The sequence below is a fragment of the Boleophthalmus pectinirostris genome, unplaced genomic scaffold, assembly GCF_026225935.1.
Source record: "Boleophthalmus pectinirostris isolate CB_2022bp ecotype Guang Dong unplaced genomic scaffold, ASM2622593v1 HiC_scaffold_3, whole genome shotgun sequence".
Classification (NCBI taxonomy): Eukaryota; Metazoa; Chordata; class Actinopteri; order Gobiiformes; family Gobiidae; genus Boleophthalmus; species Boleophthalmus pectinirostris.
In genome coordinates this window covers 25228632-25244568 of record NW_026571299.1, presented here as the reverse complement: position 1 = coordinate 25244568, position 15937 = coordinate 25228632, and the positions used below count along the sequence as shown (strand labels likewise).

At 41.4% G+C, this 15937-nt stretch overlaps 1 protein-coding gene across 1 annotated transcript in view; it reads left to right on the top strand.

Moving 5' to 3' along the window:
* LOC110171275 (arf-GAP with GTPase, ANK repeat and PH domain-containing protein 1-like) overlaps positions 1–15937 on the top strand; it is a 97095-nt gene that overhangs the window by 50248 nt on the left and 30910 nt on the right. Inside the window, 6 exon segments of the mRNA XM_055160320.1 lie at positions 254–358; positions 4121–4352; positions 5179–5304; positions 7291–7425; positions 8571–8630; positions 10356–10507. Coding sequence (XP_055016295.1) covers positions 254–358; positions 4121–4352; positions 5179–5304; positions 7291–7425; positions 8571–8630; positions 10356–10507 — 810 coding nt within the window.

Below are 15937 nucleotides of genomic sequence, written 5' to 3'. Positions count from 1 at the left end.
TATCAATCTGGACAATATACCACTAAGTAATATCTTATCTCATTGTATAATAGTGTTAGTGTAACTGTAGTAAAAGTAATTGCGATTTAAAAGACTATTTTGGCTAATTGTTCCACAGTATATACTCTTATATACTCTTCCTCTCTCAGCCTTTCTTCGTCTCTAGGTTTCTCTTTCACTGATAACTCCGCAGTTTTATTTAAGTGGCGTATAAAGGACATTTTCTGTATTCATCTTTGCTTTTTTCCGCCAGGGCATTTTACTCAAACGCAGCGGGAACTCTCTGAACAAAGAGTGGAAGAAGAAATATGTGACTCTCACCAGCGATGGGATCCTGTCGTACCACGCCAGCGTCAATGTGAGTGCTCTTAAAATACTCAGCAAAAGTAATGTCATGTAATGTGATGTAATTTAATGTGCCGGATTTTTTGGACTATAAGATGCACTTTTTTCATGGTTTGGGTGTTTCCTGCGACCTATACTCTTGTGCAACTTATATATTAGCATTTTCACACTGAAGTGTGGAGAGGCTCTAGTCTTGTGTGTGAGTATCTGCTGCTCCTGTTCCTCCTGTACCACTGTCACTTCACTCTACTGCACATGTCTCCTGCAGAAAGAGCCTCTGTCCTGTCTTTATCATGTCAGTTGATCGCACCATTACTTCTGCACCACTGAACAATTTAACATTTAAACAAACTTATAAAGATGACTGAGAAGACTGACCACAAATGCCCCCAAAAGAAATTCAGATTTTGCAGATTACGAGCTGCAAGTCGTGAAATCTGCAGCTGAAAACAGTAATCGAGCAGCAGAAAGAAAGTTTGGAGTGAGTGAGAAACTTGTGACACTGGGAGGATGCAGCATGAAACTTTCCTGAAGTCACTGGATGGATGGACAAAGCCTGGACTTCAGTGACACCGAAATCATCCTGTCGGGATTCAGAAAGGCCTGAATAATTCTAACTGGAACTGATGCTGAGTCTGACGACAGCGACACAGAAGAGGAAGTGACGCTCCATTTAACTCTGAAGGTCGCCGAGTGCCTCAGGAGTGACACCGAGGATGAAGAATTAATTTAGTGATTTGGAGTGAGATGGAGAGTTTGGTAAACTTGTTCTGTTGTTTATGTTATAGTTATCTGAAGAACTGTTCATATGTGACGTTAACAGTCTGTTATTCTCTCTTCTATTGTTATTACTATAACTTGCCTTTCAACATGAAATGTTGGTTCCTGGTCTCTGATTTTATAAAATAAATTTCCCTCAAAAAGTGTGACTTATAGTCCGGTGCGAATTATATGTTTTTTTCCTTCTTCATTGGCCTATGGATTTTTTGGCTGGTGCAACTTATACTCCAGAGCGACTTATAGTCCAAAAAATACAGTAATGTAATTTAATTTAAAGGTGTATGGTGTAACATTTCCTGTAGAGGGTCCATCGAATGCTTTTCTCCATGGAGATGTTATTGCTTTGTCTAGAATGTTTCGCAGTATGGCATTAAACCTTTCTATATGCGTGGAGACCAAACCAGACCAAGTTACAAGTCAGATCTGTGGAGAGGCGACCTCACTCACAGTCAGAATGTTTGTTTTTCTAGGCATTTTTGAGGCTACAAAACCATTTGTAATTGAATAAATGTAAAGTAGAGCTGTTTAAAGTCATACTGTGGAACATTCCAGGCACAGCAATGACATATCCATAGAAACAAGCATGTAATGGACCCCAAACAAAAAAGTACAGCAACTTTTAATTTCAAGAAATACTGAATTGTAATATTTTTTTATGGGAATTTGAAAGTAAAAATCTTTGTAGTTCTGTTAATATTGGCATAGTGTTTTAGGGATGGACAATAAATCAGAGCTAATGTTAATATTGGCCATTATGCAGGATTTTTTTATGCATTGGAATTGGAATAGTTCCCAGATCCCACATTATTTCCTTTGCTCCCCGGAGTCTCTGTGTCTCTGTGTGTCATCTTCAGTTTGTGCTCAGTTCATCAGATATGTCTTCACAAATAGAGTTATGGAGTTACAACAGAAATGAATGAAATAAAAATGCAAGTTCCTTTACAACAATTTTAGTTTAGTTTGTAAATCTTGATAATGACTTTAGAAAATGGTGGCTGAAAATAAAATCAAGCTCACTGCGTCCATCCATGGTTTCAGAATGATGAAAATCTGAGACCATCGTGATCAACAATTAAAAACTAAATGTTCTAAGAATGGGAAAAAGTCCTGGAAGCTGAAACTTGACACTTTACAGTGACGTCATGACATGCTGGGAGGTTCTGCATGTATGTCTATGGTGGAATCTTCAGCTCTGACACAATGCACACATTAGCTAACACTGACAAAAAAACTTTAAAGGACTAGTGAGCCAGAGTGTTGGAGACGTGTGGAGATACCTTTTTAAATATTCCATCCAGTCCTTGTATTTGCAGAGGTCGCTGGTGCTAGGCTAGTGCATGTCAATGGTCTTACCCACTCCACAAAACACCCGAAGAAAATCTATTATTACACCAGACTGTCCATGTGAATGTCTGTGTCGATAGAATAATGTTTGAAATAAAACTAACCTTCCATCGCATGTTGAGGGACTATTTTCTCATATATCAGTCCGCCGCTGCCGAGCTTTCTAACAGGAAGTACAACTCACTGCTGCTGCTCAGACATAAATCCTTCAAATGCAAGGTTGGTTTACTTCTAAAATTACAACACAGACATTCACATGGACAGTCTGGTGTAATAATAGATTTGCTTCGAGTGTTTTGTGGAGTGGGTAAGACTGTTTTTAGTGGCAGGCTAACTATGGCCATTGACATGCGCTAGCCTAGCACCAGCAACTAGAGCCCCGCACTCCCGCACTGTTTTGCGTCAGGTCCTGTGGGAGACACAATGTGAAAGCTCATTGTGGGCGGGAGCGGGACTGGACAATGCGGAAGTGGACGTGTGGGAAAATAAACTGCAGTCCCACAAACTAAAATATGAGTGTTAAATAAAATATACAAATAATTAATGTTTGCCTCTCATACATCATTTGTGCTGGATATTTTATTTTCCATTAATAAAAAACATTTCAAGCAGCCTAAACTTGCATATGTGGTATAATCTCGCACACTTTTTAGATCCCTTTCTGCTTCTCCGTGTTTGATAGAGCTTAAGAAAGCGAACGCCCCGATCTTGCGGGATTTGTGGGCGGGAGAGGGACAAAATATCGCAGATGTGGGCAGAGGCAGCAATGAAAATTACAATTCTTTGCAGGTGGGAGAGAATTTTCAGCCCTGCGCAGACCTCTACCATCGACCTTTGTAAATACAAGGACTGGATGGAATATTTCAATAAGTGTCTCCACACGTCTCCAACACTGTGGCTCACTAGGAAATGAGGCCCTATGTCCAAAATTCTAAACTGTGCCTTTAATATAGTCTGAAAACTCAACATAAAATGAATGAATGGATGTCTTTATTTGTCAGTTTATTCAAATGTACAAGACAAACAAAGGAATCAAAATTGGACCTGTCACCCTGTCCGTACATTTACAAATACATAATACATGACATGGGGGGTACTAGACATGGACTGGACCGGAAGACAGGGAGCAGAGGAAGAAAACAATGCAGCATAATATGAGGATAGGGGGAAGGACAACCCCAGACAAGGACAACCAGGAGGACAGCCCCCAGACCATGCCCCTTAACTGAGGCATAGTATGGAACCAGTACAGTCCACAAAAACACCTCCGCAACATGAGCACATACTCAAAAAACAGTGCAGACATACCACAGACCTGCTTACCATGCTGGGTGAGGCAAGGTTGTGAAGGCGTAGAGGTAGTCTGAGTCTGAGAGGAAAGGCATCCACCCTCGCCAAGAGCCAAGACAAGATACAAATACAAAATAGATTAAAACGCCACATTTTCAGCAGCCTGTGATCAATACTGCCTGTTTGGGTGTTTGATTTTCAACAAAAAGATGAGAGTGACTAACTGAAAAACTGTTGGCTCATGACATCAGCTGCAAAGTATCAATTGTCTTTTGCTCATCTGGACTTAATATGCAAAATAAAAGCATAAATAATATCCAGAATACATTGGTCTAACTCTACACTGTCCTCCTCCTGTTAGGATTACATGCTGAACGCTCCGGGGAAAGAGATGGACCTCCTGCGCGTCACTGTGAAAGTCCCCGGGAAACGCCCTCCTCGAGCCGTACCCCAGTCCGTGCCCGGGTCTGTGCCGGGGTCCGGACCTGGGGCCGTGCCGGGGTCTGTGCCCGGGTCTGGACCAGGGTCTGGACCAGGACCAGGACTCAACGGAAAGGCCAAGGATCCACAGGGGCCGGATGGGCTCGGTCTAGGTGAGTCCATCGGGGTTAGAAGGTTCAGAGGCAGATCATGATTGTGCTGTGTGTGAGTGTTGCTGATGGCGCACATATGCAGCCTTGCTTTTGTCAGTCTGTCCTAGGGCAGCTGTGGCTACTGTGGCTAATAGAAATTTATCACCACAGAGTCTAGAGTGAATACTGCAAAGTTTGAGTGTATTGATAATGATATCTCAATGTTATATAAAGCCAGTACATCCTGATCATGCAGTTGTACCCTCACCTTATAGCGAGAAGTATGACTGCAGCAGTTACCTGTTTAATAGTCAGTCGGTGTAACGCTCATTTGTCCTGTAGCGGTCCATAGTAGAAAAGGTTTCAAAGGTAGTCATTTGGATGAAATTTCAAACAACTTTTAAAACAGTGGCATTAAATCAAAATGGTAGTTCCAACAGTAATACCCTTCATTCATCTAGAAGTGTTCAGTCTATATTTTTGTTGAAAATGCATGCATGCAATGTGTTAAAATAATCTATGACTTATCGATTACTGAGGCAACCAGAAAGTAACCAGGTTTGATTCCCAGACTGGCTGTCATAATAATACTTTTAAAACCACATTATACTACAGAAAATATTGTGATTAATACTTCTGATGATCATCTCAGTAAAGCTGTGTGCACTGCAGGAAGGCAATGACTTTACAAAAATGCAATAAGCCAATTCTGCCCATTTCTCTCAAGATATTCTCTTTGTGCAGTTGAAACGATGCCAAACCTTGACAACAGAACAAAAGAGTCTGTGGTGATAAAAAAAAAAAAAACCTTTGTACTATTAAATAACTGTTGTTCTCTTGGCTGCAGTACCGCTGACGGCCAGTAGTCTGCTGCAGATGGAGGAGATGGAGCTGGGCAGCGCTCTGTTTCTGAGGAACAGTCGAGGGGTCCAGAGGTGTGGCTCCAACGTGTCCAACCACGCCCACAGCGTCGGTGAGGAACTTCTACTCATTTAACAATCACTGATTATCAAGAAAGACATGATGCTATTTTCTGGTGTTCATTTAGGTAGTAACTATCACATAGGTTCATGATTATTTGACATTTTATTCATTGTAAACTGCATGTTTTATGTAAAATAACATAAGAGAAAAGGATACATTGACTTTCTGTTCAATGTAAATGAGTGAGCATGTATTTTTAAATATTTATTGTAGTACAGGGCCGTGGGCAGAGGTGGGCACTGTAGTATATAACATGGTGATGTATGATTTAAAGTTAATGTAATTGGAAGGTATGCAAGTGGTATGAATAAGTGATCTTTTTGTGGGTCAGAAGGATACATCTCAATAACCAGAGGCTTTGGAGCTGTTTTCTCTTCACCGCGTTCTGCTGGAGAGTAGCAAACACCTGCCTTTCTTGGAAGCCGCCTGGGTGGCCTTTGTTTTTTTGGTGCTTCTGAAGGATAGACCTGGATAACCTGAGGCTTTGATGTGGGAGCCTGAACGTTGGGTGACGGACAAGTTTGTGTACTTTTCGAAACTGGTTACTCTTCTCTTCTTTGTTGTTGCATCTTGTGGTCACCAACCTTTCTGGGAAGATCTCTTGGTGGTCTTTGTTCTTTCGGTGGCCTCTGAGGATACACCTCAATTGGCTGAGGGGGTTTCCACCAATTTTGTCCAACATTTAAAACCTCAGCAACCTGCCTGTGTGAATTTTCCTCCCTGTTTTTTTTTTCATTCTCGTAAATCAGACCTTTTATGTGGGTAGAGGAGCTGACACAAACTTAGGCTTTTCTTTCTCCGGAAGCTTGTGTTGCTTCAGTTTGTGCCTTGTTGATTTTTGGTCCCACCCTATCTGGTCGGGGATGATTGCCATTCCTTTTGTCATTTTTGCTCGGGTTTTTAGGACCTTGGGTTGCCTCTCTGTTGGTTTTGTTATGACATTTAGGTCTGCCATCGTTAGTTCTTCTCTCTGTTGTCTGTCCAATATTAAAAGGCCGTCTTCCTCCTGCTGAGACAGAGTTTCTGTGTGGTGGAGATGTCTCTGCTCCATTGTTCAGTTTCAAGGGTTTCTTGGCAGATCTTCGGTCAGCACTGGGGTTGTTGGCAGCAATAGTTTGGGTAAGAACCAGCTGCTTCCCTGGGCCATTGGTTGGAAGAAGGTCCCTTGGGTACTGGAGATGCCTGGGCTGATTCTGCATTCTCCAGCCTTTTCTTGTGGCATCTCCTTTCTTTGTGAGTTTCCCATCCCTCATCTTTGGCTCCATTGTCCTCATTTGGACCCATGTCAACAGTGTGTAGAGACTAGGCCATACTCTCCTGCTCTGTCTCCTCAACTGTGACAGAACAAATGTGGATGTGAGGTTGATTAACCTGCACAGAAGATCTTTTCTGGTTCTTTTTCTTCCCATTGTGTAAAGTTTGTTATTATCAATCATCTTGATAATAAGTCGCACGCATTGGTAGTGTTGACCTAAAAGTGTTGGAGACTTCTGCTTCTCTGTTTGTGTCCACAAGTGTGTCAGCTATCAAATGACCAAAATCTGCTTCTGTTTCAAACTCACAAACAAATATTAGCACAACAGAAGTCTGATTGAAGTCTAGATTCATATAAAATAATGGCAAATAATGACTCTAGTGGTTCAGATTTTGATTTTAAATGATAGTGTTGTTCTTGTAGTGGAGTCATGTGGTTCACTTTTGGCTAAATACTGGTCCAGTAGTTTGATGTTATGGAATATTTCTCTAATCCAGCCTTTCCCAAAGTGTTCTGCCACAGCCTGTGCCTGTTGGGTTAATACTAATATAAAGCAGTACATTGAAACTAGTGTCCTATGTGAGGTGGATTTCAACTCTTTTTCTTCTTATGCTTGTTTTGAACAACCTTTGGGGGCTACGCTGCAATTCCTCTGCGGTCCCCCACTTTGGGAAGCACTGTGCTCCAGATTGTGGATTCAGATATGTTCTGCTCCTTCAGACTCTGCTGTTGAAGGTGTGTCCAGCTCCTCCTCCACAAAAGACATGGGCTCAGGCTCTCCTCTGACCGACCGCAAGAAACATCGAAGGAAGAAGAGCGTCAACCAGAAGGGAGACGCCATTGGACAGGCTGACGGTACAATACCCAGACACACTCTTTTATTTGATTTACTCTTCAAGACAAATCTGGTGTCACCAAAGTGAGACTAGCTTAGACCTGGTTTAGTCCTTGGTTAGACCTGGTTTAGCCTGGTTTAGACCTGGTTTATTCTTGGTTTAGACCTGGTTTTGTCCTTGGTTAGAAATGATATAGTTCATGGTTAGACTTGCTTTAGACCTAGTTTAGTCTTTGGTATAGACCTGGTTTAATCCAGGTTTTGTTCTTGATTATACCTGATTTAGACCTGGTTTAGTCTTTGATTAGACTTGGTTTACACCTAGTTTAGTCCTTGGTTAGACCTGGTTTAGACCTGGTTTAATCTAGGTGTTGTCCTTGGTTATACCTGATTTAGACCTGTTTTAGTACTTGGTTAGGCCTGGTTTAGTCCAGGTTTTGTCCTTGTTTAGACCTGGTTTAGTCTTTGATTAGACTTGGTTTACACATAGTTTAGTCCTTGGTTAGACCTGGTTTAGAATTGGTTTAATCTAGGTGTTGTCCTTGGTTATACCTGATTTAGACCTGTTTTAGTACTTGGTTAGGCCTGGTTGAGTCCAGGTTTTGTCCTTGGTTAGACCTGGTTTAGACCTGGTTTAGTCCAGGTTTTGTCCTTGGTTATACCTGATTTAGACCTGTTTTAGTGCATGGTTAGGCCTGGTTTAGTCCAAGTTTTGTCCTTGGTTAGACTTGGTTTAGACCTGGTTTAGTCCAGGTTTTGCCCTTGATTAAACCTGGTTTAGTTCTGGTTTAGATCTTGCCTAGACCTGGTTTTGTCCTTGGTTAGACCTGGTTTAGACCTGATTTAGTCCTTGTTTAGACCTGGTTTAGACCTGATTTAGTCCTTGTTTAGACCTGGTTTAGACCTGGTATTATCCTTGGTAAGACATTTCCCTGAAGGCTTGTGCATTTATCCTATGTTATGTTTCTTTATCTCATGTAGTCTCATATATTTTCATTGGCCTTTCTTGTCAGAACCGCTCTGAAACCCACATGGACCAGAGTGATTCTTTCAAGTGAGATTAAGATGGCCGCCGTGTTATTGTGCTTGTGTTGTTGACATGTCCTTTTGTGGGTGCGTCTGATCCCACTCCAGGCCTATTGACATTTCTCATCTCCTTCTGCAGCTAAGCGAAAAATGTGGAAACTCAAGAGCTTCGGCAGCTTAAGGAACGTCAGTAAGACAGGTAAGAATGATCCTCCATAATGCATCTGTGCGCACGCCCGCTGCTGCCGGGACATCCATCTGTCAACACTGCACAGAGTTTATGTAAAGTGTATGGTTAGCATTCACGGTTTAAGTTCATATGATCTTTTCTGCTGCAACACACACCCGTAAAATCACAACAATGCTATTATTAGATCTTTGTACTAAACATAAACTGTCTCCTCGGGGCTGTTTGTTTAATTCATTCCAAATTGTGTGTCTCTAAAAAGTCCCAACTCTGCTCCAAACACCGAGCCTATTCACAGACTTCATGTATTATTCTATAGGCTACATTTATGCTTTTTTTTAAATGTGTTTCTTTCACTCTCTCTTTCCCTCCTCTCTCACTGTCCCTCCTCTTCAATTCTCTCTCTCTCTCTCTCTCTCTCTCTCTATCTGTTTCTTTCTCACTCTCTCAACCCCTCATGTCCTCTCTTACTTGCTTCTCTCTCTCTCTCCCCTCTGTCATCCTCACTTACTCTCTTCTCTCTGTCATCCTCTCTCTCTCCCTCTTACTCTCTCATCCTCACTTACTCTCTTCTCTCTCTTTCCGTCTGTCATCCTCACTTACTCTCTTCTCTCTCATCCTCACTTTCTCTCTTCTCTCTCTCATCCTCACTTACTTTCTCTCTCTGTTGCTCTCATCTCCACTTACCCTCTTCTCTCTCTCCCTCTGTCATCCTCACTTACTCTCTTCTCTCTCTCACTCTCTCATCCTCACTTACTCTTCTCTCTCTCTCTGTCATCCTCACTCTCTCTCTCTCTCTCTCTACTCTCTTTCTCTCTCTCTCTCTCTCTCTCTCCCTCTGTCATCCTCACTTACTCTCTTCTCTCTCATCCTCACTTCTCTCTCTTCTCTCTCTCATCCTCACTTCTCTTTTCTCTCTCTTCTCTCTCTCCTCACTTTCTCTCTCTTCTCTCTCCTCTTCTCTCTCTCTCTCTCTCTGTCATCCTCACTTACTCTCTTCTCTCTCTTCACTCTCTCATCCTCACTTACTCTCTCTCTCTCATCCTCACTTACTCTCTTCTCTCTCTCATCCTCACTTACTCTTTTCTCTCTCTCTCACTCTCTCATCCTCACTTTCTCTGTCTTTTCTCCCTCTCATCCTCACTTACTCTCTTCTCTCTCATCCTCATTCTCTCTCTCTCTCTTTCTCTCTTCTCTCTCTCTCTCTCTTTCTTTTTCTCTCTTCTCTCTCATCCTCACTTACTCTCTTCTCTCTTTGTCATCCTCACTTACACTCTTCTCTCTCTTCCTCTGTCATCCTCATTTACTCTTTCTCTCTTTCTTTGTCGTTCCCACTTTTTTCTGTTTTTCTCTCACATCCTCTCATTATCTTTCTCTCTCTTCTCTCTCTTTCTCCTCCTCTCCCAATTTCTCTTCTTCTTGTACTCTCTCTCTCTCTCTCATCCTCTCGTTTTTCTCTGTTTTTCTCTCTCATCCGCTCTTTATCTTTCTCTCTCTTTGTTTCTCTTCTTCCCCCCTCCCCATTACTCTCTCATCCTCCCTTACTCTCTTTTCTCTCTCTCTTTCTCTCTCACACGTGCTCTCATCCTCTCTCTCTCCCTTTCTCTCTCTGTTTCTCTCTCTCACTCTCTCATTCTCCTTCATTCTCTTTCTCTCCTCTCTGTCTATACTCTCTCTCTTTCCTCCCTCTCCATCTTTCATCTTTCTCTCTCCTCCCTGGCCGGTCTCTCGTTCCAGATGAGGATAACTTTGACTTCCTGGTGGTGTCCAGTACGGGTCAGACGTGGCACTTTGAGGCTCAGAGTGTGGAGGAGAGGGACTCGTGGGTCCAGGCCATCGAGAGTCAGATCCTGGCCAGTCTGCAGCTGTGTGAGAGCAGCAAGAACAAGGTACAGAACCCCCCCCCACAGAGGCTTCACTACGAGGGGTCCACTCGTCACAAAGAGAGGGGACTGCTGACTCATTCTGTTAAAATATAAACAGGGGAGGAAAGTAACTCATTAAAAATACTCATGTTACTCTAATGAAGGACATTTTTGGGGTAGTACTGTATTTTTCAGGCTATAAGTCGCACTTTTTTATGGCAGTATCTATTACTACTATTACTCCTGTACCACTGTCACTTCACTCTACTGTGCATGTCTCCTGCAGAAAGAGCCTCTGTCCTGTCTGTATCATGTCAGTCATTACTTCTGTACCAGTCAAAATTTTACATTTAAACAAAAACAAAAAGACAACTGAGAAGACAAATGCCCCCAAAAAGAAAATCATATTTTGCAGATTAAAAGATGAAAGTAGCAAAGTCTGCAGCTGAAAATGATAATCGAGGATGCACCATGAAACGTTCCTGAAGTCACTGGATGGATGGACAAAGCCTGGACTTCAGTGACACCGAAACCATCCTGTCGGAATTCAGAAAGGCCAGAATAATTCTAACTGGAACTGTTGCTGAGTCTGACGACAGCGACACAGAAGAGGAAGCGGCGCTCTGTTTACCTCCAGAGGTCGAGGCCGAGTTGTTCAGAAGTGACACCGAAGATGAAGAATTGGATGGATTTAGTGATTTGGAGTGAGATGGAGAGTTTGGTAAACTTTTTCTGTTCTGTTGTTTATGTTATAGTTATCTGAAGAACTGTTCATATGTGACGGAGCGACTTATAGTCTGTAAAATACGGTAATACTTTTTCACTAGATCTTTAAAGGTGAACTGCGTAACTTTTTGGTTGGGGATCTGTTATGTCTTGTACCCATGGATATGTCATTTCTTTGCCTGGAATGTTCCACAGTAAGACATTAAACAGCTCTAACTTACATTTATAGTAAGGTTAGTTCAAAAATACCTAAATACACTTTCTTTCTGACTGTGAGCATGGTCGCGTTGCCACAGATCTGACCTGTAACTTGGTTTGGTTTGGCCTCTGCGAAGATAAAAAGGTTTAATGCCATATTGTGAAACATTCCAGACAAAACATTCCAGGCAAAGCATTTGACAGACCCTCCACCAGAAAAATTACACAATGCACCTTTAAACATGTAATTGAGTTTAATTATATAATATAATATCATTGCAATTACATTTAAGAGATTCATTTTGACAGTAGCTCAGTTGGTAGAGTTCATCCAGTGATCCGAAGGTTGGCCGTTCAAATCCCGCTCTCAAAATCAGATCCACTGACCCAATGGTTGGCAGTTTGATTCCAGTTCCTAAAGATGAATACTCAGGGTTCCCACAGTCATGGAAATCCTGGAAAAGTCACGGAAATTTGTAAATTCAATGAAAGTTTTGGAAAAGTCATGGAATTTTAGTGTCTCTTCCACAAAACTCCAGTGTTCTGTGAAGTTCTCATTAGGCTATTCTGATTATTTCTGAACGTCTGCACCTTTTGTTTAAAAGAGACGACAATAAATGCACTGACAGGATTTTGAATGTTCAGAAATATAATCCCAAACCATAAGGTAAGTGGAAAGAGTTCACATTTCATATTTAACCCTAAAAGTCTGATCAACTGTACAGATGTTAGGTGCTGTAAAGTCATGGAAAATTCAATTTCAAATTTTGAAACAGTGGGAACCCTGAATATTGTTGTGTCCTTGGGCAAAACACTTCATCGCCCCCAGGGTCTGTGTACACTGATGTATGAATATGTGTGTGAATGGGTGAGTGGTTCCTGTGTAAAGTGCCTTGAAGGTGGAAAAGTTGTGTATAAAAATGTGACCAAATAGAGTACAATCATCTGTCCTACACCACGTCTATCTCACCGCTGCATCTCCTTCAGATTTTTGATTGGTTCTGGTTTAGTGAAGCTTTCTGGGGTTTTCCTGCTCTGCAGTGGTCAGTGTTGCTCAGTGGTGTTTTTTTTAGACCTGGTTTGGGTCTGGTTTAGACCTGGTTTAGAATGGTTGAGTCCTGAGTCATACCTCAGTCCTGGTTTAGTAGTGTGTTGGTTCAGTTGGTCGGGTGTTCCCAGGATGCAGGGGTCAGTATCAGTGGTGCATTAGGCCTATCAGTAGACTTTATAACGAAGTGGACTAAGTGAAGTGGACATCACCCATAGTGTTTGGCTCAAATTTCCGTATTTTTCAGACTATAAGTCACTACAGAGTATAAGTCGCACCAGCCAAAAAATGCATAATGAAGAAGAAAAAACATATACAAGTCACACCAGACTATAAGTCACACTTTTTGGGGGAAATTTATTTTATAAAATCAGAGACCAGGAAACGACATTTCCTGTTGAAAGTCAAGTTCTAGTAATAACAATTGAAGAGAGAACAACAGACGTCACATTAACATCACATATGAACAGTTCTTCAGATAAACTATAACATAAACAACAGAACAGAACAAGTTTAACAAACTCTCCATCTCACTCCAAATCACTAAATCCATTCAATTCTTCATCCTGGGTGTCACTTCTGAACAACTCCACTACCTCCGGAGGTAAACGGTAAACTGTGTAGCTGTCATCAGACTCAGCATCAGTTCCAGTTAGAATTATTCAGGTCTTTCTGAATCCCGACAGGATGGTTCCAGTGTCACTGAAGTCCAGGCTTTGTCCATCCATCCGTTGACTTCCAGGAAAGTTTCATGGTGCACCCTCTTAGTTAACGTGAAGCTGTGTTCTCCATCCCCGCCTTTCTGCCAGTCCCTCACAAGTTTCTCGCTCACTCCAAACTTTCTTTCAGCTGAACATTTCACTACTTGCAGCAGGACAGCGGCCTTTTCTGTAGGAGACATGCACAGTAGAGCCAAGTGACAGAGGTACAGGAGGAACGGGAGCAGCAGATACTCACACACAAGACTAGAACCTCTCGTTGCTTCAGTGTGAAAATTTTAATATATAAGTCACACCGGAGTAAAAGTCGTAGGAAACACCCAAACCATGAAAACAGTGCAACTTATAGTCCAAAAAATACAGTATACTCATCAAGGCTAGCAGTTATAGGGGTGAATTTGAAGCAGAGTTCCATATTTGGAATTCCGACACTTGATTGGTCTGTTATTAATGTTCATTTATTGATTTACAGATTAAAAAGTGAAATAAGGATCATGTAGAGCGGGTTATTGCTAACATTTTAAGACCAAAATGACAGGCCTGACAACAACAGTTACAGAAAGAGAAGAGGCCATGCTCACTTCCTATTTGGGACACGGCAACTCTTGTGAAGTCCTGGTTTAATGCTGCTGTTGTGGCTTGTTCCCGGTCTCCCGTGGTCCGTATCAGACTCACTTTGATTTCTTTTAGTCCTTGGTTAGACCTAATTTAGACCTGGTTTAGACCTGGTTAAATCTGCTGCTTCACACAATGACCCAGCCACCTTTATTTGTATAACATGTTTAATTTCCTCATCTGAAGTCACTAAAAGCTCTTGGAAGTTGTGCACTTTGGTTGGGTTTAAGTATTAGCTGAATGCAGAGCTCACCTATTGGCTTCACTTCAGATCCATTTCCATTTTATTGCTTATTGCTCGCCTTTTAATGTCCTTAAAAGCTGCGGCGTGTTTGGAATATTAAATGGATGGAGGCATAAATTCAGTTTCCCTTTATCTGAGGTTAAAGAAGGTCAGTGTGGAGCACTTATTAATATTAAGGAGATTACACCTACATCATTTAGTGAATGGTCCACAAGGTAAATAAAATAATGGTGTTAATTGGAGCTTTGTACTATATATGGGTACGTTTGTTTGAGCCAAGTTTAGTCCTGAATCTGATCTAGACTTGGTTTGGTGCTGTTCTGGTCCTGGTTTAGTCCTCATCTAGTACAGGTTTAGTCTGGATTTAATCCAAGTTTGACTGGCTGGCCCACCAAAACCACACAATAGGAGGGTTTCAGTCACGTGATCAACGATGATGCACGAATTTCAGGTGGAGGGGAGGAAGTGAAGACAAACACAACAAACATGGCTCTGGAGAATACAGATATGGAGAAGAGTTCTTATTGTAAGGATTTAGAGCCAGTAGCAAGGCAAAAGTACGAGCAGTTAGTCGACAAATATATTGGTCATGACCTCTGTCTTATGAAAATGAGTGAATTTTCGACTGAAGTAAATGATTTGCTGACAATCGAGGCAGTAGATATCACAAACTATCTAGTTCTCCAGACATCGTTCTACACCAGACAACAGATGAAGGTGCACAAAGGTTTTGGAGGGATATAATAGGGCTGGGCGATATGGATCAAAAAATATATCTCGATATATTTTGCTATATCTCGAAATACGATATATATCTCGATATCTGTACAGGAAAAAATAACCCCCTAAAACGGAAAACTGCAAAAACAAATATGTAAAATTCCACAAGGTCCTTTTTTTAAAAATGAAAGTGTAAGAGGTCGGCAGTTCATATAGGAACATTTAAGATTACAAAAAACCCTAATTACATAAATAATAATTTAACTGTCAAATAAAAGAAATAAAACAAATTTCCTTTGTTTCATTCATAAATAAAACAACTCAACACAAGCTCATCTTTGCATTAACTCTGTTATCCAAACCAGAACCATAACCATGAGCTGCTTAAGCAGAGGAAGCTCAGGATGTTCCTTATTTTAACAGATCCATGTTCCTATCCAGCAGTAAAGAGCTATGAGGTTTCCCACAATCCACTGCAGATCAAACCCAACGTTTCCAAACACTTTTGTACAAGTGACACTGCAACAGATTATTAATTAAAATCTTCTGCATAAATAGAATTTACATTATTAAACTTTACAAGATATATAGCATAACGACTCAAGAGCCACATCAGCCCGTTTGAGATTATAGTGTTAATTATTTTATTTTATTTATTTTATTGTATTTGCAGCTTTGCGCAGACTTGTTTACGTTTTACAGAAACGAAACTTAAAAAGCGCATGGCTAATTTGCATAAACAGCGCTCTCCACGTGCCGCTCTTGCGGTTCAACTTCTTTTGGACTGAAGGACATGACTCGGTGGAATATGAGGATGTGTTGCTGGTGGTTTTGTCTGTAAATGGTGGAAAAGTTTCGTGGCGCTAGAAGCTTTTCACTGGCAGCAACTTTCGCGTTCACGGAGATAGTGAAGAGTGAATGAGACAAGAGCGAACAAAATCAGGGAGGCGGGGGCGCGCGGGCGGCGACAGAGAAGACAAACAAGCAAAGCGGCGAAATCAAAATTGGATATAAGCATTATATCGGTATATACGATATGTCAGAATTCATATCGAGTTTTTAAAAAATCTCGATATATTAAAAATATCGAGATATCGCCCACCCCTAGGATATAACGTTTTTGTCAGTGGATGGGTCCACAACCTTGGTACAAAACGTCTATGTGATGATTATTGTTTGGTCTT